Source organism: Salvelinus alpinus, chromosome 16 (genome assembly GCF_045679555.1).
Source record: "Salvelinus alpinus chromosome 16, SLU_Salpinus.1, whole genome shotgun sequence".
NCBI lineage: Eukaryota > Metazoa > Chordata > Actinopteri > Salmoniformes > Salmonidae > Salvelinus > Salvelinus alpinus.
The window spans coordinates 27596306-27622238 of record NC_092101.1 but is presented as its reverse complement, the minus strand read 5'-3'; the positions used below and the strand labels follow the sequence as shown (position 1 = coordinate 27622238).

Here is a 25933-nt window from a genome sequence, read left to right as displayed (position 1 = left end):
TTGGGCGCCCTGAAGCCTTCTTCACAACAATTGAACCGCTCTCCTTGAAGTTCTTGATGATCCGATAAATGGTTGATTTAGGCGCAATCTTACTGGCAGCAATATCCTTGCCTGTAATGCAAAGCAATGATGACGGCACGTGTTTCCTTGCAGGTAACCACGGTTGACAGAGGAAGGAAGAGGAAGAACAATGGTTCCAAGCACCACCCAACTCAATCAGCATGACAGAGTGATCTCCAGCCTTGTCCTCGTCAACACTCACACCTGTGTTAAAGAGAGAATCACTGACATGATGTCAGCTGGTCCTTTTGTGGCAGGGCTGAAATGCAGTGGAAATGTTTTGGGGGGGATTCAGTTCATTTGCATGGCAGAGGGACTTTGCAATTAATTGCAATTCATCTGATCACTCTTCATAACATTCTGGAGTATATGCAAATTGGCATCATACAAACTGAGGCAGGAGACTTTGTGAAAATTAATATTTGTGTCATTCTCCCAACTTTTGGCCACGACTGTAGTGTTGTCTTCTGTCTGTCAGTGCGCCTCATAGACATAGAGAGGAGCAGTGGTCCCAGCCACAAGTGTGACTGATCAACACCAATGCGTATAGGAGGCCAGGGGATCAACACTGAGCTCTGTCTGACATCTAGTGGTAGAAACACTCAACTGTGCCCTTGTTTAGAAAAAAACAACAACTGTGCACTGTTCAGAAACAACCCCTCTTTTCCAATCTGGACAAATTAGTGATGTTTTTCTCCCTAAGTTAATTGATTGGCCAGAGAGTCCACTCACTGGTGCCCCAGGTCTGATTTGATTAGAGAGGAAGCAGAATGCAAAACATCAGTAGCCTGGGCCTACTGCTGGCCTTAAAGGCCAGATGTCAGCATTCCTGAACTAGCGTTTCTTGATAGGCCCTGAGTTTATGGGAACGTAAATGTAACCATGGTGAGAGAACCAGGGCAATAACAATACTGTAGTATAGGACAGTATGTAATAACAGGCTACATTAATTATCTTACATTATGCCTAGAATAAATTACATGGTCTGTAATTGATTTCTGACCCAATATTTGATAAGGCCCATGCATATTTAACCCAAAAAAAGCCTATATCTATAGGCTTCTCCTCCCCTCGCGCAATAGAGCTCCACCGTAGAGCGCTGTTGCTATTCGAGATGAGAGTTGTTGGCTTGTCCAGTGTGTCGCGGACACACCTCCCTCGCACGTCGCGCCCAGCAGCCAGCGCGCGGAGCAGAGGGCTCAAGCATACAGGAGCCGTTTAAAGATGGCAGAACGACAGCAGAAACACGAAGGATGCCGAGTGAAGATCGGGCATTATCTTCTCGGAGACACTCTGGGTGTCGGCACCTTCGGCAAAGTAAAGAGTTAAGTCGCGTGTTTGTCAACGGTCATGTCGTGGGGACGTTTGCTGTTATTGAGTGTAAATAATCCTAGCCTGTGTTTTCGCCCCCAACTCTGTGGTGGGCTATTGAGACAGCTAGGCGAAGTACGAAGCTTTGGCTGCGTGGTTACGAATAGGCTAGAATATATTAACGTTGTCTTCGTTTATGTGTAGAGAATGTGGTTTGTTGAAGGTGAATTCTTACAGCAGCATAGCTAGCTAGGTCTACCCTGACCAGTCGCTCATCAGAAATGATAGGCTTTATATGGATAATTAGGCTACCTTCGGAAACAATGATGGTGTAAACAAACAACTCGTAACGTCTGACCGTCAGTGAATGTCGGAGGTTGACTTTGCTAGTGACAGTAGACCTTTAAACTTGTCCTGTGGCTATGAACATTTTAAAATACAAATAAACCGTAACTTTATAGCTAAATAGTGCTCATCATCACCAGTATTCCTCAATCAAACCATGGTGTGAATTATCCCATGGCATGGACAGAATGAGAATTTAGAACGCCTCATCAAATTACCTCATGTCTTCCCCTCAGCAGTCTCAACTTGACCTTGTCGAATGCAGACTTCTCACCCCAATCTAGAATCCTCCCCTTCCTCTCCCACTGCGCTGCAGGTGGTGTGCTAGATTTGAGACATTAGTAGGAGAGTGTAACCAGCTACTAGCCAACAATAACCGTGTTTATTCATTGTTACAGACAGACAATATTGTTACAGACGGGCAATAACCATGTGGCTACAGACAGACTATAATAATGTTAATACAACGTGAAAGACAGACAGGTCGCACTTGACTTATTCACCTTGTAGTTAATGTGTGTCTGCTTTAGGCTTACTGTAATTGTTGTGTTGTCTTTAACCTGTTTAACTGTTTGTTATGTATGTTACTTACTGTTGTGAACAGATATAGCTAGTCCAGTAATGTGGAAATAGAGATGTTCTGAATCATGTCAACTTGACTACTATGAAACAGCCACGATTCTGTTCTTTATCAGGCAATAAATGTTTAGCTGAGTAGTATACACATTACAGCACACATTTCCCTAGCTGTCGAAAAAAATTACTTATGTCCGTATGCAGTGTTTTCAGCGGTTCCATTCGCCCACATTTGGCTCCATGTGAACTACAATTCCAACGCTGTGTTTTAACGTTTCGAAAAGTCAATCATCGCTTTCAAACCGGTTCTCGAAACATATGCTGATATGTCCCTTATCTTTCATATCAGAGAGAAAGAATCCAGTGCCTCGTTAGCTTACGCACGTGTTTGGAGCGCGCTAGATAGCTAATTACACAGGTTTTTACACTGAACAAAAATATAAACTCAACAATTTCAAAGAGGAACTGTAAATCAGTCATATATGTCAATCAGTCAATTGAAATAAATTCATTAGGCCATAATCTATGGATTTCACATAACTGGGAATACAGATATGCATCTGTTGGTCGCAGATACCGTAAAAGAAAAGGTAGGGCTGTGGATCAGAAAACCACTCGGTATCTGGTGTGACCACCATTTGTCTTGCGCGGCACATGTCATATAGTTGACCAGGCTTTAATTGTGTCCTGTGGAATGTTGTCCGAGTTCTGTTAAATAGCATCCCAAACATGCTTAATGAGTGACATGGCTGGTGAGTATGCAGACCATGGAAGAACTGGAACTTTTCAGCTTCCAGGAATTGTGTACCGATCCTTGCAACATGGGGCCGTGCATTATCATGTTGCAACAAGATGAATAGGCCTCATGATCTCGTCACGGTATCTGTGCATTGAAATTACCATCGATAAAATGCAATTATGTTCGCTGTCCATAGCTTATTGCCTGCCTGCCCATACCATAACCCCACCGCAACCATGGCGCACTCTATTCATAACGTTGACATTTGAAAACCGGTCGCCCACACGATACAGTTGAAACTGGGATTTATTCGTGAAGAGGACACTTCTCCAGCGTGCAAGTGGCCATCGAAGGTGAGCATTTGTCCACTGAAGTCGGTTACGACACCGAACTGCAGCCAGGTCAAGACCCTGGTGAGGACGACAAGCCCGCAGATGAGCTTCCCTGAGACGGTTTCTGACAGTTTGTGCAGAAATTCTTCGTTTGTGCAACCCCCCCAGTTTCATCAGCAGTGACAAAACGACATTTTAGAGTAGCCTTTTATTGTCTCCCAGCACAGGTTGAACCTGTATAATGATCATGCTGTTTAATCAGCTTCTTGACATGTCACACCTTTCAGGTGGGTGGATTATCTTGGCAATGGATGTAAATAAATTTGTGCAAAACATTTGAGAGAAAAAAGCTTTTTTATGCATATGGAATATTTCTGCAATCTTTTATTTCAGCTCATGAAACATGGGACCAACACTTTACATGTTGTGTTTCTATTTCTGTTCAGTATATATGTGTCCCATTAGCACAATGTGCCTTATAGCCTACATTGCAGCAGTTGAACAGAAACATTCCAGTTGGTTCATGTGTGTTTCTGTCTGTCCGTCTGTCTGGTAGTTGGAGAGCACCAGTTGACAGGTCATAAGGTGGCAGTGAAGATCCTGAACAGACAGAAAATCAGGAGTCTGGACGTGGTGGGCAAGATCAAACGAGAGATACAGAACCTCAAACTATTCAGACACCCTCACATCATCAAACTGTGAGTACAACATACACACACATAGACACAGTGTTTGTTTAGGGGGGGTGATATATTAGCCTAAATATATACTGACAAAAGCACATATCACAGCATATTACAGGTCACAGAGGGATCTACCATTTTGGGGGGGGGAGAATGACTGTGAGAAGGTCAGTTCTGGTGACTTTTTAAAAGGATATCCTACTCCAAAATAAATGAAAAATATACAGTTGAAGTCGAAAGTTGACATGCACCTTAGCCAAATACATTTAAACTCAGTTTTTCACAATTCCTAACATTTAATCCTAGTAAAAATGCCATGTCTTAGGATCACCACTTCATTTTAAGAATGTAAAATGTCAAAATAATAGTTGAGAGAATGATTTATTTCAGCTTTTATTTCTTTCATCACATTCCCAGTGGGTCAGACGTTTACATACACTCAATTAGTACACTGCTCAAAAAAATAAAGGGAACACTAAAATAACACATCCTAGATCTAAATGAATTAAATATTCTTATTAAATACTTTTTTCTTTACATAGTTGAATGTGCTGACAACAAAATCACACAAAAATGATCAATGGAAATCAAATTTATCAACCCATGGAGGTCTGGATTTGGAGTCACACTCAAAATTAAAGTGGAAAACCACACTACAGGCTGATCCAACTTTGATGTAATGTCCTTAAAACAAGTCAAAATGAGGCTCAGTAGTGTGTGTGGCCTCCACGTGCCTGTATGACCTCCCTACAACGCCTGGGCATGCTCCTGATGAGGTGGCGGATGGTCTCCTGAGGGATCTCCTCCCAGACCTGGACTAAAGCATCCGCCAACTCCTGGACAGTCTGTGGTGCAACGTGGCGTTGGTGGATGGGGCGAGACATGATGTCCCAGATGTGCTCAATTGGATTCAGGTCTGGGGAACGGGCGGTCCATAGCATCAATGCCTTCCTCTTGCAGGAACTGCTGACACACTCCAGCCACATGAGGTCTAGCATTGTCTTGCATTAGGAGGAACCCAGGGCCAACCGCACCAGCATATGATCTCACAAGGGGTCTGAGGATCTCATCTCGGTACCTAATGGCAGTCAGGCTACCTCTGGCGAGCACATGGAGGGCTGTGCGGCCCCCCAAAGAAATGCCACCCCACACCATGACTGACCCACCGCCAAACCGGTCATGCTGGAGGATGTTGCAGGCAGCAGAACGTTCTCCACGGCGTCTCCAGACTCTGTCACGTCTGTCACATGTGCTCATGTGCTCAGTGTGAACCTGCTTTCATCTGTGAAGAGCACAGGGCGCCAGTGGCGAATTTGCCAATCTTGGTGTTCTCTGGCAAATGCCAAACGTCCTGCACGGTGTTGGGCTGTAAGCTCAACCCCCACCTGTGGACGTCGGGCCCTCATACCACCCTCATGGAGTCTGTTTCTGACCGTTTGAGCAGACCCATGCACATTTGTGGCCTGCTGGAGGTCATTTTGCAGGGCTTTGGCAGTGTTCCACCTGCTCCTCCTTGCACAAAGGCGGAGGTAGCGGTCCTGCTGCTGGGTTGTTGCCCTCCTACGGCCTCCTCCACGTCTCCTGATGTACTGGCCTGTCTCCTGGTAGCGCCTCCATGCTCTGGACACTACGCTGACAGACACAGCAAACCTTCTTGCCACAGCTCGCATTGATGTGCCATCCTGGATGAGCTGCACTACCTGAGCCACTTGTGTGGGTTGTAGACTCCGTCTCATGCTATCACTAGAGTGAAAGCACCGCCAGCATTCAAAAGTGACCAAAACATCAGCCAGGAAGCATAGGAACTGAGAAGTGGTCTGTGGTCACCACCTGCAGAACCACTCCTTTATTGGGGGTGTCTTGCTAATTGCCTATAATTTCCACCTTTTGTCTATTCCATTTGCACAACAGCATGTGAAATTTATTGTCAATCAGTGTTGCTTCCTAAGTGGACAGTTTGATTTCACAGAAGTGTGATTGACTTGGAGTTACATTGTGTTGTTTAAGTGTTCCCTTTATTTTTTTGAGCAGTGTATTTGGTAGCATTGCCTTTAAATTGTTTAACTTGGGTCAAACGTTTCGGGTAGCCTTCCACAAGCTTCCCACAATAAGTTGGTTGAATTTTGGCCCATTCCTCCTGACAGAGCTGGTGTAACTGAGTCAGGTTTGTAGGCCTCCTTGCTCGCACACGCTTTTTCAGTTCTGCCCACACATTTTCTGTAGGATTGAGGCAGGGCTTTGTGATGGCCACTCCAATACCTTGACTTTGTTGTCCTTAAGCCATTTTTCCACAACTTTGGAAGTATGCTTGGGGTCATTGTGCATTTGGAAGACCCATTTGCAACCAAGCTTTAACTTCCTGACTGATGTCTTGAGATGTGTCTTCAATATAGCCACATAATTGTCCTTCCTCATGATGCCATCTATTTTGTGAAGTGCACCAGTCCCTCCTGCAGCAAAGCACCCCCACAACATGATGCTGCCACCCCCGTGCTTCACGGTTGGGATGGTGTCCTTCGGGTTGCAAGCCTCCGCCTTTTTCCTCCAAACATAACGATGGTCATTATGGCCAAACAGTTTTATTTTTGTTGCAAACCATAGTCTGGCTTTTTCATGGCAGTTTTGGAGCAGTGGCTTCTAACTTTCTGAGCGGCCTTTCAGGTTATGTCGATATAGGACTTGTTTTACTGTGGATATAGATTATTTTGTACCTGTTTCCTCCAGCATCTTCAAAGGTTCTTTGCTGTTCTGGGATTGATTTGCACTTTTCGCACCAAAGTACGTTCATCTCTAGGGATCCGAATGCAACTCCTTCCTGAGCGGTATGACGGCTGCGTGGTCCCATGGTGTTTATACTTGCGTACTATTGTTTGTACAGATGAACGTGGTACCTTCAGGCATTTGGAAATTGCTCCCAAGGATGAACCGGACTTGTGGAGGTCTACAAAACAAAATTCTGAGGTCTTGGCTGATTTCTTTTGATTTTCCCATGATGTCAAGCAAAGAGGCACTGAGTTTGAAGGTAGGCCTTGAAATACATCCACAGGTACACCTCCAATTGACTCAAATTATGTCAATTAGCCTATCAGAAGCTTCTAAAGCCATGACATCATTTTATGGAATTTTCCAAGCTGTTTAAGGCAGTCAACTTAGTGTATATAAACTTCTGACCCACTGGAATTGTGATACAGTGAAATAATCTGTCTGTAAACAATTGTTGGAAAAATGACTTGTGTCATGCACAAAGTAGATGTCCCAACCGACTTGCCAAAACTATAGTTTGTTAACAAGACATTTGTGGAGTGGTTGAAAAAACAGTTTTAATGACTGCAACCTAAGTGTATGTAAACTTCCGACTTCAACTGTATATATGCTAACACATGATGCTGACAATATAATTGCCCTCTCCAGAAATGAGCCCAATATAACTTATTAGTACATATGATCAGGCAGGTGTGCTATTTAGCAATAATTATTATTGCCTGATGTAGCCCACCTGATGCAGCATAGTGGCTATAAATAAATGGGCTGAGGGTTGCCCATGTACCGCATTGGGCTAATCATTAGCTAGCTCACAAACTCTAAATTCTAAACATTAGGCTATCTTGTTGCTAGTTATAGCAACATATTGATGACTTGAAATTCCACCCAAAGAAAAACATTGCACTGGCACTCAGCCAACCAAGGATCATGTAGCCTACTGTGAATATAATGTAGGCTGACCTGTTAAACCTGACGTGTTACATTTAGCCTCTGTCTTCCCTATGCATTCAACGCCATTGGCGACCACTAACGCACATAAACCATGCCACTGCTAAAAACGTGTATTTTATTTTTAGGGGTAGATCAGCTTTAATACTGCAGCTAGATTGTAGCTTCCATCAATGTAGTGGTCTGCATCATTTCCAATCCCCTATACATTTTTTGTAAATATATACTGTACATATACACTACCGTTCAAAAGTTTGGGGTCACTTAGAAATGTCCTTGTTTTTGAAAGAAAAGCACTTTTTTTTTGTTCATTGATCAGAAATACAGTGTAGACATTGTTAATGTTGTAAATTACTATTGTAGCTGGAAACGGCTGATTTTTAATAGAATATCTACGTAGGCGTACAGCGGCCCATTATCAGCAACCATCATTATCAGCAACCATCACTCCTGTGTTCCAATGGCACATTGTGTTAGCTAATCCAAGTTTATCATTTTAAAAAGCTAATTGATCATTAGAAAACCCTTGCAATTATGTTAGCACAGCTGAAAACTGTTGTTCTGATTGAAGAAGCAATAAAACTCCTTCTTTAGACTAGTTGAGTATCTGGAGCATCAGCATTTGTGGGTTCGATTACAGGCTCAAAATGTCCAGAAACAAAGACCTTTCTTCCGAAACTCGTCAGTCTATTATTGTTCTGAGAAATGAAGGCTATTCCTTGCGAGAAATTGCCAAGAAACTGAAGATCTTTCACAACGCTGTGTACTACTCCCTTCACAGAACAGCGCAAACTGACTTTAACCAGAATAGAAAGAGGAGTGGGAGGTCCTGGTGCACAACTATGCAAGAGGACAAGTACATTAGTGTCTAGTTTGAGAAACAGACGCCTCACAAGTCCTCAACTGGCAGCTTCATTAAATAGAACCCGCAAGACAACAGTCTCAACGTCAGTGAAGAGGCGACTCCGGGATGCTGGCCTTCTAGGCAGAGTTCCTCTGTCCAGTGTGTGTGTTCTGTTGCCCATTTTCTTTTTATTGGCCAGTCTGAGATATGGCTCTTTCTTTGCAACTCTGCCTAGAAGGCCAGCATCCCGGAGTCGCCTCTTCACTGTTGACGTTGAGACTGGTGTTTCTTCAGTTTCTTGGCAATTTTTCGCCTGGAATAGCCATAATTTCTCAGAACAAGAATAGACTGACGAGTTTCAGAAGAAAGTTCTTTGTTTCTGGCCATTTTGAGCCTGTAATCAAACCCACAAATGCTGATGCTCCAGATACTCAACTAGTCTAAAGAAGGCCAGTTTTATTGTTTCTTTAAACAGAACAACAGTTTTCAGCTGTGCTAACATAATTGCAAAACGATTTTCTAATGATCAATTAGCCTTTTAAAATGATGAACTTGGATTAGCTAACACACCATACCATTGGAACACAGGAGTGATGGTTGCTGATAATGGGCCTCTGTACGCCTATGTAGATATTCCATAAAAATGTTGCAGTTTCCAGCTATAATAGTAATTTACAACATTAACAATGTCTACACTGTATTTCTGATCAATTTGATGTTATTGTAATGGACAAAAAATGTGCTTTTCTTTCAAAAACAAGGACATTTCTAAGTGACCCCAAACTTTTGAAAGGTGTTGTATACATTTAAAAATATATATATATTTTCCTTTATTATTTTCCGCTAACCATACCACCCCTTGTAATGGCTGTCAAAGTCGTTCTCCTCCTCAGACGAGGAGGAGCATGGATCGGACCAAGATGCGGATTGGTAATTGTACATGTTTAATGTAAATAACAAGAAAACACTACAAACTACAAAACAACAAACGTGACATACCTCAAAACAGTCCTGTGTGGTCCAAACACTGACACAGGAAACAAACACCCACAAAAGCCTACTGCCTATGGCTACCTTAAATATGGCTCCCAATCAGAGACAAATGAATGACAGCTGTCTCTGATTGAGACCCAATCTAGGCAGCCATAGACATAACTAGACAACCTAACAAACACTATCCCATACACATACAACACCCATAGACTAACCAAACACACACAACATACAATGCCCACCCCAACTCACGCCCTGACCAACTAAACATAATCAAAATAACATAAAAATAGGTCAGGAACGTGACATAACCCCCCCCTCAAGGTGAGTACTCCGAACGCACCACCAAAAGTCTAGGGGAGGGTCTGGGTGGGCATCTGTCCACGGTGGTGGCTCCGGCTCTGGACGCTGTCCCCACACCACCATAGTCATTCCCCGCTTCCGTATCCCCCACCCAATGACCACCCTCCAACTAAACCCACCTAACTGAAGGGGCAGCACCGGGATAAGGGGCAGCACCGGGATAAGGGGCAGCACCGGGATAAGGGGCAGCACCGGGATGAGGGACGGCAGCTCCGGGCTGAGGGACGGCAGCTCCGGGCTGAGGGACGGCAGCTCCGGGCTGAGGGACGGCAGCTCCGGGCTGAGGGACGGCAGCTCCAGACTGGCTGGCGGATCCTGGCTGGCTGGCGGATCCTGGCTGGCTGACGGCTCTGGCTGGTCATGGCTGGCTGACGGCTCTGGCTGGTCATGGCTGGCTGACGGCTCTGGCTGGTCATGGCTGGCTGACGGCTCTGGCTGGTCAGATCTGGCGGAAGGCTCTGGCTGATCCGGTCTGGCGGAAGGCTCTGGCTGATCCGGTCTGGCGGAAGGCTCTGGCTGATCCGGTCTGGCGGAAGGCTCTGGCTGATCCGGTCTGGCGGAAGGCTCTGGCTGATCCGGTCTGGCGGAAGGCTCTGGCTGATCCGGTCTGGCGGAAGGCTCTAGCGGCTCCTGTCTGGCGGAAGGCTCTAGCGGCTCCTGTCTGGCTGACGGCTCTAGCGGCTCCTGTCTGGCGGACGGCTCTGTAGGCTCATGGCAGACGGGCGGCTCTGCAGGCTCATGGCAGACGGGCGGCTTTGCAGGCTCATGGCAGACGGACAGTTCAGACGGCGTTGGGCAGACGGGCAGTTCAGGCGCCGCTGGGCAGACGGGCAGTTCAGGCGCCGCTGGGCAGACGGGCAGTTCAGGCGCCGCTGGGCAGACGGGCAGTTCAGGCGCCGCTGGGCAGACGGGCAGTTCAGGCGCCGCTGGGCAGACGGGCAGTTCAGGCGCCGCTGGGCAGACGGGCAGTTCAGGCGCCGCTGGGCAGACGGCAGACTCTGGCCGGCTGAGACGCACTGTAGGCCTGGTGCGTGGAACAACAGGGCACACTGGACTCTCGTGGCGCACTCTAGGCCTGGTGCGTGGTACCGGAACTGGAGGTACCGGGCTGAGGGCACGCACCTTAGGGCGAGTGCGGGGAGAAGGAACAGTGCGCACAGGGCTCTGGAGACGCACAGGAGGCTTGGTGCGTGGTGCCGGAACTGGAGGCACTGGGCTGGAGACACGCACCATAGGGAGACTGCGTGGAGGAGGAACAGGGCTCTGGAGATGCACTGGAAGCCTGGTGCGTGGTGTAGGCACTGGTGGTACTGAGCTGGGGTGGGAAGGTGGCGCCGGATATACCGGACCGTGAAGGAGGACACGTGCTCTTGAGCACCGAGCCTCCCCAACCTTACCAGGTTGAATGGTCCCCGTAGCCCTGCCAGTGCGGCGAGGTGGAATAGCCCGCACTGGGCTATGCAGGCGAACCGGGGACACCACCTGTAAGGCTGGTGCCATGTACGCCGGCCCGAGGAGACGTACTGGAGACCAGATACGTTGGGCCGGCTTCATGGCACTCGGCTCGATGCCCAACCTAGCCCTCCCAGTGCGGCAAGGTGGAATAGCCCGCACTGGGCTAAGCACGCGTACTGGGGACACCGTGCGCTTTACCGCATAACACGGTGTCTGACCAGTACGACGCCCTCTCACTCCACGGCAAGCCCGGGGAGTTGGCTCAGGTATCCTACCCGGCTTCGCCACACTCCCCTTTAGCCCCCCCCCCCAAGAAATTTTTGGGTGAGCCTCTCGGGCTTCCAGCCTCTCATACGTGCTGCCTCCTCATACCAGCGCTCCTGGGCTGTGGCTGCCTCCTTCTCCTCCCGAGAGCGGCGATTCTCTCCCACCTTAGCCCAGGGTCCTTCTCCATTGAAAATTTGCTCCCAACTCCATTCCTCTTCTCTCCATTGCTTTAGTTCTTGCCCTCCTTCCTCAATCCGCTTGGTCCTGTTGTGGTGGGTGTTTCTGTAATGGCTGTCAAAGTCGTTCTCCTCCTCAGACGAGGAGGAGCATGGATCGGACCAAGATGCGGATTGGTAATTGTACATGTTTAATGTAAATAACAAGAAAACACTACAAACTACAAAACAACAAACGTGACATACCTCAAAACAGTCCTGTGTGGTCCAAACACTGACACAGGAAACAAACACCCACAAAAGCCTACTGCCTATGGCTACCTTAAATATGGCTCCCAATCAGAGACAAATGAATGACAGCTGTCTCTGATTGAGACCCAATCTAGGCAGCCATAGACATAACTAGACAACCTAACAAACACTATCCCATACACATACAACACCCATAGACTAACCAAACACACACAACATACAATGCCCACCCCAACTCACGCCCTGACCAACTAAACATAATCAAAATAACATAAAAATAGGTCAGGAACGTGACACCCCTCCCCTAACTGGAGTAAACTAATGAACAACAACACCTAGGCTTCTATTTCCAGCTTATACATACTATATACATTTTACGGACACAATATATTTTATCTTCTGTTAGTTTAGAATCCCATCCTTCAGCTACCACCAACCTCTCCAATCTATCTCTGAAGCCCATCCAGTTTGATTTCTATTTTACCATATATTTTTAATGGTGCATTTTACTCATTACTTGGATTTGAGAAATAAGTGTAGCCTAGTAGAAAACTCAGTGATACTCTTAACAGTGGCCATCAAGACTGCTTTAAAAGGTGTGTTTCCCGCAATAAGAATGTTGTAGGCTACAATGACTGAGCAGGCATATTTCTCTCCCTGTAAGGCTCTTGTAATTTGAATGCGCCTCAAGAGGAATATTATTTTTCTCGCATCAAATGCGAAAGTCTCGCTCCCTCTCCATCTCTCTCTCTCTCTCTCCAGCTTTCTCTCTCTCCTCTGTGAGTGTTCATTTTAGGGTTAGGCCACAGTGACAGTGTGAGCTATGGTAGACATTTGTTGGCTGCTCTCAGAACAGTGTAATGAAATGACAGACTTTCAGCCTTTCCCAGTGTATTCAGCACAATAGCCCTGTCTGTGTGAGAGAAGGAAGGAAACGAAAGAGAACAAGTGTATTTCTGACATTTCTCCTGAGTATTTAAATGTGTGTGTGTGTGTGTGTGTGTGTGTGTGTGTGTGTGTGTGTGTGTGTGTGTGTGTGTGTGTGTGTGTGTGTGTGTGTGTGTGTGTGTGTGTGTGTGTGTGTGTGTGTGTGTGTGTGTGTGTGTGTGTGTGTGTAGGTACCAGGTGATCAGTACTCCTACAGATTTCTTCATGGTGATGGAGTATGTCTCAGGAGGAGAGCTGTTTGACTACATCTGCAAACACGGACGGGTGATATATCAAATTGTATTGGTCACATCCACCAAATGTGTATTTATTATGGAAGCAGCAGATACTCTTCCTGGGGTCCAGCAAAATGAAGGCAGTTTATACCATTTTAAAACATTACAATACATTCACAGATTTCACAACACACTGTGTGCCCTCAGGCCCCTACTCCACCACTACCACATATCTACATTACTAAATCTGTGTGTGTGTGTGTGTGCATGTGTCTGTGCCAATGTTTGTGTTGCTTCACAGTCCCTGCTGTTCCATAAGGTGTTTTTTAAATCAAATTTTACTTCTTGTGTCAGTTACTTGATGTGGACTAGAGTTCCATGTAGTCATGGCTCTATGTAGTACTGTGTGCCTCCCATAGTCTGTTCTGGACTTGGGGACTGTGAGATACCTCTGGTGGCATGTCTTGTGGGGTATACATGGGTGTCCAAACTGTGTGCTAGTAGTTTGCATTCAACATGTCAATACCTCTCATAAATAAAAGTAGTGATGAAGTCAATCTCTCCTCCACTTTCAGCCAGGAGAGATTGACATGCATATTATTAATATTAGCTCTCTGTGTACATCCAAGGGCCAGCCATGCTGCCCTGTTCTAAGCTAATTGCAAAGTATTTTTTGTGGCACCTGACAACACGACTGAACAGTAGTCAAGGTGTGACAAAACTAGGGCCTGTAGGACCTGCCTTGTTGATAGTGATGTTAAGAAGGCAGAGCATCGCTTTATTATAGACAGACTTCTCCCATCTTAGCTACTACTGCATCAATATGTTTTGACCATGACCGTTTACAATCTAGTGTTACTCCAATCAGTTAGTTTAGTCATCTCAACTTGCTCAATTTCCACATTATTTATTACAATATTTAGTTGAGGTTTAGGGTTTAGAGAGTGTTTTGTTCCAAATACAATGCTTTTAGTTTTAAAGCTAAAAGACAACAGGTGTAGACATTACAATGAAATGCTTACTTACAAGCCCTTAACCAACAATACAGGTTTAAGAAGAAATAACTGTTAAGAAAGTATTTACTAAATAAACTGAAGAAACAAATAAAAAAATTAAAATAACAAATAATTAAAGAGCAACAACAAAATAACAGTAATGGCGCTATATACAGGGGGTACCGGTACAGAGTCTGTGCCGGGGCACAGTTTAGTTGAGGTAATTGAGGTAATATGTACATGTAGGTAGAGGTAAAGTGACTATGCATAGATAATAAACAGAGTAGCAGGAGTGTAAAAATGGGGGTGGGGGGGTTAATGCGAATAGTCTGGGTAGCCATTTGATTAGCTGTTCAGGAGTCTTATGGCTTGGGGGTAGAAGCTGTTAAGAAGCCTTTTGAACCTAGACTTGGTGCTCTGGTACCGCTTGCCGTGCGGTAGCAGAGAGAACAGTCTATGACTAGGGTGGCTAGAGTCTTTGGCATTTTTAGGGCCTTCCTCTGACACCGCCTGGTGTAAAGGTCCTGGGTGGCAGGAAGCTTGGCCCCAGTGATGTACTGGGCCGCATGCACTGTCCTCTGTAGTGCCCTGCGGTCAGAGACCGAGCAGTTGCCATACCAGGCGGTGATGCAACCAGTCAGGATGCTCTCGATGGTGCAGCTGTAGAACTTTTTGAGGATCTGAGGACCCATGCCAAATCTTTTCAGTATCCTGAGGGGCAATAGGTGTTGTCGGGCCCTCTTCACAACTGTCTTGGTGTGTTTGGACCATGACAGTTCGTTGATGATGTGGACACCAAGGAACTTGAAGCTCTCAACCTTCTCCACTACAGCCCCGTCGATGAGATATACCACTGACTGACTGACTGACTGTCTGGATTGATTGATAGATATAGACAGAGGCCATTATATGGTGACATTTGTCATAGTGACAGCATGTAGTAACATTAGAATAAACTACTAACCTCCTACTCTTTACCTCATATTGTGTGTGTAGGTAGAAGACAAAGAGGCGCGTCGGTTGTTCCAACAGATCATCTCAGGGGTAGACTACTGCCACAGACACATGGTGGTGCACAGAGACCTCAAACCTGAGAATGTTCTGCTGGACCATTCCAAGAACGCCAAGATAGCTGACTTTGGTATGCTACACACACTCATGCATGCACATAACAAATTGAGTTATCCAAAAAGATAGCCATAGCTACTATATTAGCAGTAGCAAATGTCAAACAAAACCACTTGTCTTTTAGAATATACCGACACCTATATGACTCTGATTACTCTGGACAAGGGGCTTGGGTGGGGTGCGTATGTGAGGAGGAGGGGGGTTGTTGCTTAGCAAAAGGCAGGTCTGATATCCACTCTGGCAAGGAGCCCTGTCAGGCCCTGTGTCACATGATCATAGCGAGAGAAGGGGAGAAAGAGTGGAAGAGAGAAGATCCTGGGAGGGTTAGTTAAGGTGAGATAAGGTTAGGGAGAAGTTAATCCGATCAGCGCAGCATGTGTGGAGCTTAGAGGACTGGGTTAGTAAAGCAGAATAAAAACATTACACCGGCCTAGAGACCTAACCATGGCACAACCTAACACTAACCCTCTCTAACATAGTTCCAAGATAGCATCAGGAACTTGAGATTGAAGATAATGTTAAAAAATTATATTCTCTGGTCAACAGGGTTGTCAAACATGATGTCAGACGGGGAGTTCCTGAGGACCAGCTGTGGATCTCCCAACTACGCTGCTCCTGAAGTCATCTCTGGAAGGTGTGTTTTTTATTTATATTTCACCTTTATTAAACCAGGTTGGCCAGTTGAGAACAAGTTCTCATTTACAACTGCGACCTGGCCAAGATAAAGCAACGCAGTGCGACACAAACAACACAGAGTTACACATGGAATAACAAACATACAGTCAATAATACAATAGAAAAAGTCTATATACAGTGTGTGCAAATGAGGTAGGATAAGGGAGGTAAGGCAATAAATAGGCCATAGTGGCGAAATAATTACAATATAGCAATTAAACACTGGAATGATGGATGTGCAGAAGATGAATGTGCAAGTAGAGATACTGGGGTGTAAAGGAGCAAAATAAATAACAGTATGGGGATGAGGTAGTTGGATGGGCTATTTACAGATGGGCTATGTACAGGTGCAGTGATCTGGTGAGCTTCTCTGACAGCTGGTGCTTAAAGTTAGTGAGGGAGATTTGAGTCTCCAGCTTCAGTGATTTTTGCAGTTCGTTCCAGTCATTGGCAGCATAGAACTTGAAGGAAAGGCGGCCAAAGGAGGAATTGGCTTTGGTGGTGACCAGTGCAATATACCTGCTGGAACGTGTGCTACGGGTGGGTGCTGCTATGGTGACCAGTGAGCTGAGATAAGGCCTAGCAAAGACTTAAGATGACCTGGAGCCAGTGGGTTTGGCGACGAATATGAAGCGAGGGCCAGCCAACGAGAGCATACAGGTCGCAGTGGTGGGTAGTATATGGGGCTTTGGTGACAAAATGGATGGCACTGTGATAGACTGCATCCAATTTGCTGAGTAGAGTGTTGGAGGCTATTTTGTAAATGACATCGCCGAAGTCAAGGATCGGTAGGATAGTCAGTTTTATGAGGGTATGTTTGGCAGCACGAGTGAAGGATGCTTTGTTGCGAAATAAGAAGCCGATTCTAGATTTAATTTTGGATTGGAGATGCTTGTGAGTCTGGAAGGAGAGTTTATAGTCTAACCAGACACCTAGGTATTTGTAGTTGTCCACATATTCTAAGTCAGAACCGTCCAGAGTAGTGATGCTGGACGGGCGGGCAGGTGCGGGCAGTGATCGTTTGAAGAGCATGCATTTAGTTTTACTTGCATTTAAGAGCAGTTGGAGGCCACAGAAGGACAGTTGGATGGCATTGAAGCTCGTCTGGAGGTTATTTTACACAGTGTCCAAAGAAGGGCCAGAAGTATACAGAATGGTGTCGTCTGCGTAGAGGTGGATCAGAGAATCACCAGCAGCAAGAGCGACATCATTGATGTATACAGAGAAGCGAGTCGGCCCAAGAATTGAACCCTGTGGCACCCCCATAGAGACTGCCAGAGGTCCGGACAACAGGCCCTCCGATTGTGTGTGTTTAGGTTGTACGCATGCAGGTCCTAAGGTTAATGCTGTAGGACAGGGGTACTCATACTATTTGAGAATGTCCGGTCACAAAAATGGCCTAGGTGGCAAAAGTCTGGATGGATATATTGTCATTTATTGGCATAGTAACAAACACCCACCTCGCGACCCATCTGATCTCTCCAGGAATAATCGGACCCTCAGCAACCTGTACCATGTCTATTTCGAACAAACACACACATACACGCGTACTGTCCATGACACAAACTGTTCAGACCTTTCTTGTTGGGAGAGTGAAAAGTTGTTTTCATGCAATTCGACACATTTTGCCATGTCTTACAGTGAGGGAAAAAAGTATTTGATCCCCTGCTGATTTTGTACGTTTGCCCACTGACAAAGAAATGATCAGTCTATAATTTTAATGGTAGGTTTATTTGAACAGTGAGAGACAGAATAACAACAACAAAATCCAGAAAAACGCATGTCAAAAATGTTATGAATTGATTTGCATTTTAATGAGGGAAATAAGTATTTGACCCCTCTGCAAAACATGACTTAGTACTTGGTGGCAAAACCCTTGTTGGCAATCACAGAGGTCAGACGTTTCTTGTAGTTGGCCACCAGGTTTGCACACATCTCAGGAGGGATTTTGTCCCACTCCTCTTTGCAGATCTTCTTCAAGTCATTAAGGTTTCGAGGCTGACGTTTGGCAACTCGAACCTTCAGCTCCCTCCACAGATTTTCTATGGGATTAAGGTCTGGAGACTGGCTAGGCCACTCCAGGACCTTAATGTGCTTCTTCTTGAGCCACTCCTTTGTTGCCTTGGCCGTGTGTTTTGGGTCATTGTCATGCTGGAATACCCATCCACGACCCATTTTCAATACCCTGGCTGAGGGAAGGAGGTTTTCACCCAAGATTTGACGGTACATGGCCCCGTCCATCGTCCCTTTGATGCGGTAAAGTTGTCCTGTCCCCTTAGCAGAAAAACACTCCCAAAGCATAATGTTTCCACCTCCATGTTTGACGGTGGGGATGGTTTCTTGGGGTCATAGGCAGCATTCCTCCTCCTCCAAACACGGCAAGTTGAGTTGATGCCAAAGAACTCCATTTTGGTCTCATCTGACCACAACACATTCACCCAGTTGTCCTCTGAATCATTCAGATGTTCATTGGCAAACTTCAGACGGGCATGTATATGTGCTTTCTTGAGCAGGGGGACCTTGCGGGCGCTGCAGGATTTCAGTCCTTCACGGCGTAGTGTGTTACCAATTGTTTTCTTGATGACTATGGTCCCAGCTGCCTTGAGATCATTGACAAGATCCTCCTGTGTAGTTCTGGGCTGATTCCTCACCGTTCTCATGATCATTGCAACTCCACGAGGTGAGATCTTGCATGGAGCCCCAGGCTGAGGGAGATTGACAGTTCTTTTGTGTTTCTTCCATTTGCGAATAATCACAGAAACTGTTGTCACCTTCTCACCAAGCTGCTTGGCGATGGTCTTGTAGCCCATTCCAGCCTTGTGTAGGTCTACAATCTTGTCCCTGACATCCTTGGAGAGCTCTTTGGTCTTGGCCATGGTGGAGAGTTTGGAATCTGATTGATTGATTGCTTCTGTGGACAGGTATCTTTTATACAGGTAAGAAACTGAGATTAGGAGCACTCCCTTTAAGAGTGTGCTCCTAATCTCCGTTCGTTACCTGTATGAAAGACACCTGGGAGCCAGAAATCTTTTTGATTGAGAAGGGGTCAAATACTTATTTCCCTCATTAAAATGCAAATCAATTTATAACATTTTTGACATGCGTTTTTCTGGATATTTTTGTTGTTATTCTGTCTCTCACTGTTCAAATAAACCTACCATTAAAATTATAGACTGATCATTTCTTTGTCAGTGGGCAAACATACAAAATCAGCAGGGGATCAAATACTTTTTTCCCCCACTGTATGCGTCTTCATATAATACAAGCAGCTAATGCACTACCACATTTAGAAACTGCACCTTCTGCATTCTACTATTACAACCTGACCGAGTTCCTTAAAGCTGCAATATGTAACGTTTTGGGTGACCTGATCAAATTTACATAGAACAGATCAACCTTTTATATTTCTATGTGCTCTATTTCTATGCTTCCCTTTCTTAAGTTTCATTTTTGAGTCTTTTACTTTCAGTTTTGTATACCAGCTTCAAACAGCTGAAGTACAATAGTTTTGGTTATGGAAAATATATTTCACAACGGTTTACAATGATTCTCTACACTATACATGCTTGTTCAAGTGAAATCAAATGGTATTTGTCACATATACATGGTTAGCAGATGTTAATGCGAGTGTAGCGAAATGCTTGTGTGTCTGGTTCCGACATTGCAGTAATATCTAACAAGTAATCTAACAATTCCCCAACAACTACCTAATACACACAAATCTAAAAGGGTTGAATGAGAATATGTACATATAAATATATGGATGAGCGATGGCCCAGAGGCATAGGCAAGGTGCAATAGATGGTATAAAATACAGTATATACATATGAGATGAGTAATGTAAGAGATGTAAACATTATTAAAGTGGCATTGTTTAAAGTGACTAGTGATCCATTTGTTAAAGTGGCCAGTGATTGGGTCTCCATGTAGGCAGCAGCCTCTCTGAGTTAGTGATGGCTGTTTAGCAGTCTGATGGCCTTCAGATAGAAGCTATTCTTCAGTCTCTCGGTCCCAGCTTTGATGCGCCTGTACTGACCTCGCCTTCTGGATGATAGCGGGGTGAACAGGCAGTGGCTCGGGTGGTTGTTGTCCTTGATGATCTTTTTTGCCTTCCTGTGACATCGGGTGCTGTAGGTGTCCTGGAGGGCAGGTAGTTTGCCCCCGGTGATGCGTTGTGCAGACCGCACCACCCTCTGGAATGCCTGGCGGTTGAGGGCAGTGCAGTTGCCGTACCAGGCGGTGATACAGACCTACAGGATGCTCTCGATTGTGGATCCGTAAAAGTTAGTCAGGGTTTTCGATGACAAGCCAAGTTTCTTCAGCCTCCTGTGTGGACTTTCTCCACTACTGTCCCGTCGATGTGGATAGGTGGGTGCTCCCTCTGCTGTTTCCTGAAGTCCATGATCATCTCCTTTGTTTTGTTGACGTTGAGTGAGAGGTTGTTTTCCTAACACCACACCCCTCACCCTGTAGGCTGTCTTGTTGTTGTTGGTAATCAAGCCCACTACTGTTGTGTCGTCTGCAAACTTGATGATTGAGTTGGAGGCGTGCATGGCCACGCAGTTGTGGGTGAACAGGGAGTACAGGGGGGGACTGAGCATGCACCTGTGTGGGGCCCCAGTGTTGAGGGTCAGCGAGGTGGAGATGTTGTTTCCTACCTTCACCACATGGGGGCGGCCCATCAGAAAGTCTAGGACCCAATTGCACAGGGCGGGGTTGAGGTCCAGGGCCTCCAGCTTGATGATGAGTTTGGATGGTGTTTTGTCACATAAATTGAAATTAGGCCAACTATTAGAATTTTTGTAACCAGGAAATGGCGCCATAGCCACGGGAAGTAGTGGTGCTGAGCACACCGGTGAACAATGTGAATAAAAAAAAATATAGGATTTTTTTGTTTAAACAACATTTAAAAAAATAAATAATAATTCACAAGTAGTGCACTGGGCCTTTACTAGTCCAGTATTACCAGACCGATATGCCGTCTGTAGCACGGGCAAAAGAACAATTCCGGGTTTGGATCTGGACCCCGCGGTCTGCCAATTGAGTGTGGTTGCTGTAGGATGTTGTGGTGTGATCGTGTATGCTTTGCTTTGGTAACAGGTTATATGCTGGCCCTGAGGTGGATATATGGAGCTGTGGTGTGATCCTGTATGCGTTGCTGTGTGGGACTCTGCCCTTTGATGACGAACATGTTCCCACGCTGTTTAAGAAGATCAGAGGGGGCGTGTTCTATATGCCAGAATACCTCACTCGCCCCGTCGCCTCCCTGCTGCTGCTCATGCTGCAGGTCGACCCATTGAAGAGAGCCACCATTAAAGACATTAGGTAACCCCTGACCTCTAACCTTCCCTACTGATGCTGGTGTTTTTAATGGGATAAAACTGGCAAACCTAGCCAAATGCTGGTTTGTGGTGGTTCAAGGTTGGTCCAAAGCGAAAGAATAGAAGAATCATGGACAGTAACTGTTATTTTGTGTGTGTATGTGTGTGTAGGGAACATGAGTGGTTTAAGCAGGACCTGCCAGGCTACCTGTTTCCTGAGGACCTGTCTTATGACTCCACGGTTCTGGACGAGGAGGCCGTCAGGGAGGTGTGCGACAAGTTTGAGAGCACCGAGTCTGAGGTGATGTCCAGCCTGTACAGCGGACACCCCCAGGTACATACTGGACATGTGCACACACACATGCTTAGTCATACAGTACACAGACAAACACACTCCCCCTCTCTCGTTCCCTCTCTCCCTCTTCTCTCTCTCCCTCAACTCTCTCTCTCTCTCCCTCAACTCTCCTTCTCTCTCTCTCCCTCAACTCTCCTTCTCTCTCTCCCTCAACTCTCCTTCTCTCTCTCTCTCCCTCTCTCTCTCTCTCAACTCTCTCTCTCTCCCTCAACTCTCTCTCTCTCTCCCTCAACTCTCCTTCTCTCTCCCTCAACTCTCCTTCTCTCTCCCTCAACTCTCCTTCTCTCTCTCTCCCTCAACTCTCCTTCTCTCTCTCTCTCCCTCAACTCTCCTTCTCTCTCTCTCCAGGACCAGCTGGCGGTAGCATACCATCTGATTATAGACAACCGGCGCATCATGACCCAGGCCAGTGAGTTCTACCTGGCCTCCAGCCCTCCCCAGGGCTCCTTCATGGAGGATGGCATGCCCCTGCCTCCTGGGGTCAAACCACACCCAGAGAGGATGCCCCCCCTGCTGGTAGACAGCCCTAAGGCAAGCAGCTGTACCTGGTTCTATTCTATGAACTAATTAACATCTGTAATGTTTATATAAAATCAGATACAATACCTCTAAAGTGTAAACACTTGATGAAGTGCTTCTTCTGTAATACCAGTCTAGCAGTCAAAAACAACACTGTTGGAATGCAAATGCAACATTGGCAATATAGTATATTTGCGTGCAGTCTTCTTGTCCTGATGTATTTGTTGCTGCTTGTTGGGGAAAATGAAAGATTCTCTCCTCTCTCTGTCTGCAGGGGTGCTGCCCGCTGGATGCCCTCAACACCACCAGAGCCAAACCCCTGGCAGTGAAGAAAGCCAAGTGGCACCTGGGCATCAGGAGTCAGAGCAGACCCTATGACATCATGGCTGAGGTCTACAGGGCTATGAGACAGCTACAGTATGACTGGAAGGTGAGGCGCGGTGTGTGTGTGTGTGTGTATATGGTACATGTTAAGGTGTGTGGATGTTATGTGCAGGTGGTGAACCCGTACCACCTGCGTGTTCAGAGTAAGAACCCAGTAACAGACAACCTGGTGAAGATGAGTCTCCAGCTGTACCAGGTGGACAACAGATCCTACCTGCTGGACTTTAAGAGCATCGATGGTACGACAGCTCTATAACATGACATATGTTATAATATACACCAAAGCAAACTGTCCTTAGATACCTGGGTAAACCGTACTAACTGTACTTTTTAAACTTATTTGAAACAGCATTTAGATTTTCCTCTTATTACAATTGTACAACAATTACTGAGTACAGATGAGTAGCTACAAAAACAAACACTAACCTTTCCTCTCCTGACCGCTCCTTTCCCCCTCTCCAGATGACACCATGGAGGCAGTAGGGGTTAAGTCGGGTTCTTCCACCCCTCAGAGGTCAGGCTCCACTGCAGGGCTCCATAGACCCAGACTCAGTGTGGACTCAGCCTGTCCTGCCGTGGATCTCCCCCAGCTCAGCTCCTCCCTGCCTGGGTCGCTGTGCTCCAGCGCTACCCTCCTCACCTCCACCCCGCGCCAGGGCAGCCACACCATGGACTTCTTTGAGATGTGTGCCAGTCTCATCACCACACTGGCCCGCTAGAGAAGGTTAATCCTGCTGGATAACGCGAAGTCAGGAAAACTCCAGGTCCTACTTACATAACCTCTAAAACAGAACCCTGCCCTGAGCCTTGTAGTTAGACAGTTTGATATCGGTGTGATCCTGGCCTAAGTTTAGTAGAGCACTGTCCGCTGCAGGGCAGATGTGCCTCTAACCACATATCTAGGGTCAGTTGTGTGTTACCTCTCTATGTTATAGGTTTGGGCTGGGCATGGGAAACTGATTCTAGATCTGTGGTTAGGCTTCCTGTCTGTCTAGAGCCAGTCTTGCCATGGGAACGGTTAGGGGTTAGGGATCAAACTTGCTGGGGCAGGGTCACGTTAGGTCAAATCTACTGTATCCTATAGACTGTATAAAGATGGGCAGCTCCTCCCACATTACTCTCAACCTCCAATCAGCTGCTGAATAGCCATCACCATAGAACTAGCCTTAACGGAATTGCAAACAATTTTATGCATCCAGTTTTCAGGGATACAGTTAATTCAACTTAGCTTTCTTTTCCGCTGAAAACTGGATGTGTGAACTCCGCTAAGACCTTTTCTTTTATGCCTACTATGTTAGGTTACCATAGATCAAACACATTTAATTTTTTATTTTAAATGTTTTTTATAACGACACAGATTTTGTTATCCATATCATATATTTATATTACTATCATTTTTAGATGTTGATTGAATGACATACCAAAACAAATTGTTTCTATATACAAAGATGATTGTTATTATTTAGATATCAGATTCTTATTTATTTTTAGAGATTGTTTTAAAGGCTGTGTGTGGTTACTGATTATTGAAGCACTGCTGATGTTTGAGAATTCCAAACTGAGTTTGAAGAGATTTTAGGGGATGAGAGGTCATAGAGAGAGGAGGCTAGCTGACTGGCAATATTGTTCTGTGGATTATTTGGCATTGATGCTAACGTGGCTAGCTGACGGAGGGAGGGAAGTGTGTCTGTAGCGAGCCTCAGAGGACTCGGCACGGAACCTTTCTCCAGGTGCCTTAAAAACACAAATGTTGCTTCTAGCTTGGTGGCCATGTTTTGTTTGTAGAAACAGAATGGAAACCATACGTGTGTGTAGAGGGACAGACAGGAGCTTTCCATTGATTGGTCAGGAGGAGAAGACCTACTGTAGTTTGTGCCAATGAGATTTGAGATCTGACTAACATAACTATAGGTAGAGCAAGAGAGGGGAAGAGATAATAGATATGCGAGATCACTAACTGATTAGACATGGTATAAAATGATTGCATATATAGCACTGTGTTCTCTGGTCTTTATTTAAGCAATATGGCACGAGGAGGTGTGGTATATGGCCAAAGGGCTGTTCTTAAGCACGATGCAGCGCGGAGTGCCTGGATACAGCTCTTAGCCGTGATATATTGGCCATATACCACAAACCCTTGAGGCGTCTTATTGCTAGTATAAACTGGTTACCAAAGTAATTAGAGCAGTAAAAATACATGTTTTGTCATACCCATGGTATACGGTCTGATATAACATGTCAGCCAATCAGCATTCGAACCACCCAGTTTATAAAATGGAACAAATCTCCCTTTACTATTTGTTCGATGGTTTACAGTATACAATCTTCCAGACTCCTGTCTGTCCTGTTCTGCTGGAGCCAGTGAGGACTGGGCTCTGGCTGATCTGATTCATGCCAGTGTGTGTTTCTGTTGTGTTCTGGTACCGTGATCTGTGTTCGGTTTTGAGCCACAGAGAGAAGAGATACTAAACCTCTTCTATTCTTCCGTTTCCTGATTTCCTTGTCATTTGTCGTGAGTGCAGTCTGTTTTCTCTCTGTATGAGACTATACATTCAATACGGAACCCAGACCTATCTATATAATATATATATATAGAGCAGCGTTTCCCAAAAGGGAGCACGTTTAGTTTTTTGCCCTAGCGCTAAACATCTGAATCAAATAATCAAAGCTTGAAGATGAGTTGATTATTTGGATCAGCTGTGTAGTGCTAAGGCAAAAACCTAAACGCGCACCCCTTGGGGTCACCAGGACCGACTTTAGTGACATCTCTCTATAAATGTTTCCCACAGAGCCTGGTTCAATCCCGGGCTGTATCACAACTGGCCGTGATCGGGAGTCCCATAGGGCGGTGCACAATTGGCCCCGCGTCATTCGGGTTAGGCCGGGGTAGGCTGTCATTGTAAAATAAGAATTTGTATTTAACTGACTTGCCTAGTTAAATAAAGACTGTAGCCACTACAGGGCCAGGGAGAAACTCTGCCCCCTGCTGCAAGACTCATGCAATTACCCACAGCAACCCACTGCTCATACAAGGGGAAGATATTTACACACACCCACTCTACCATTGTAAGGTTTACCTCTTGCCAAGGGTTAAGGTGTGTTGTCACTGCATCCAGACTTCTGGAACCAAAGTGTTCTTCACTGTGTGAGAGTGAAATGTACCTCTCCCTCAGTCTGACGTGGGGTTTCTGTGTTATATGCACTGCATGGTGCTGAGGTTCTGATTTGCACTTTACTGAGAATTTGTCAAACACAATAAACTGACCTATACAGTAGACCACTGCTT

At 45.7% G+C, this 25933-nt stretch overlaps 1 protein-coding gene across 3 annotated transcripts; it reads left to right on the top strand.

The window, feature by feature from the left end:
* Positions 1-1194: 1194 nt before the first annotated feature.
* On the top strand, positions 1195-25922 carry LOC139541263 (5'-AMP-activated protein kinase catalytic subunit alpha-2). 3 transcript variants are annotated; one of them, XM_071345716.1, is made up of 11 exons: positions 1195-1384; positions 3920-4061; positions 13226-13319; positions 15262-15406; positions 15940-16027; positions 21169-21393; positions 21561-21723; positions 22093-22275; positions 22538-22693; positions 22760-22886; positions 23110-25922. In XM_071345716.1, exons 1-11 carry the CDS (start codon positions 1285-1287, stop codon positions 23364-23366), a joined length of 1680 nt encoding a protein of 559 aa, XP_071201817.1. In that variant the 5' UTR covers positions 1195-1284; the 3' UTR covers positions 23367-25922. The 3 variants fall into 3 exon arrangements, with proteins under 3 accessions (XP_071201817.1, XP_071201816.1, XP_071201818.1); XM_071345715.1 differs by having other exon boundaries at positions 22538-22886; XM_071345717.1 differs by lacking the exon at positions 22760-22886 and having other exon boundaries at positions 1196-1384; positions 23110-23267.
* Positions 25923-25933: the final 11 nt, after the last annotated feature.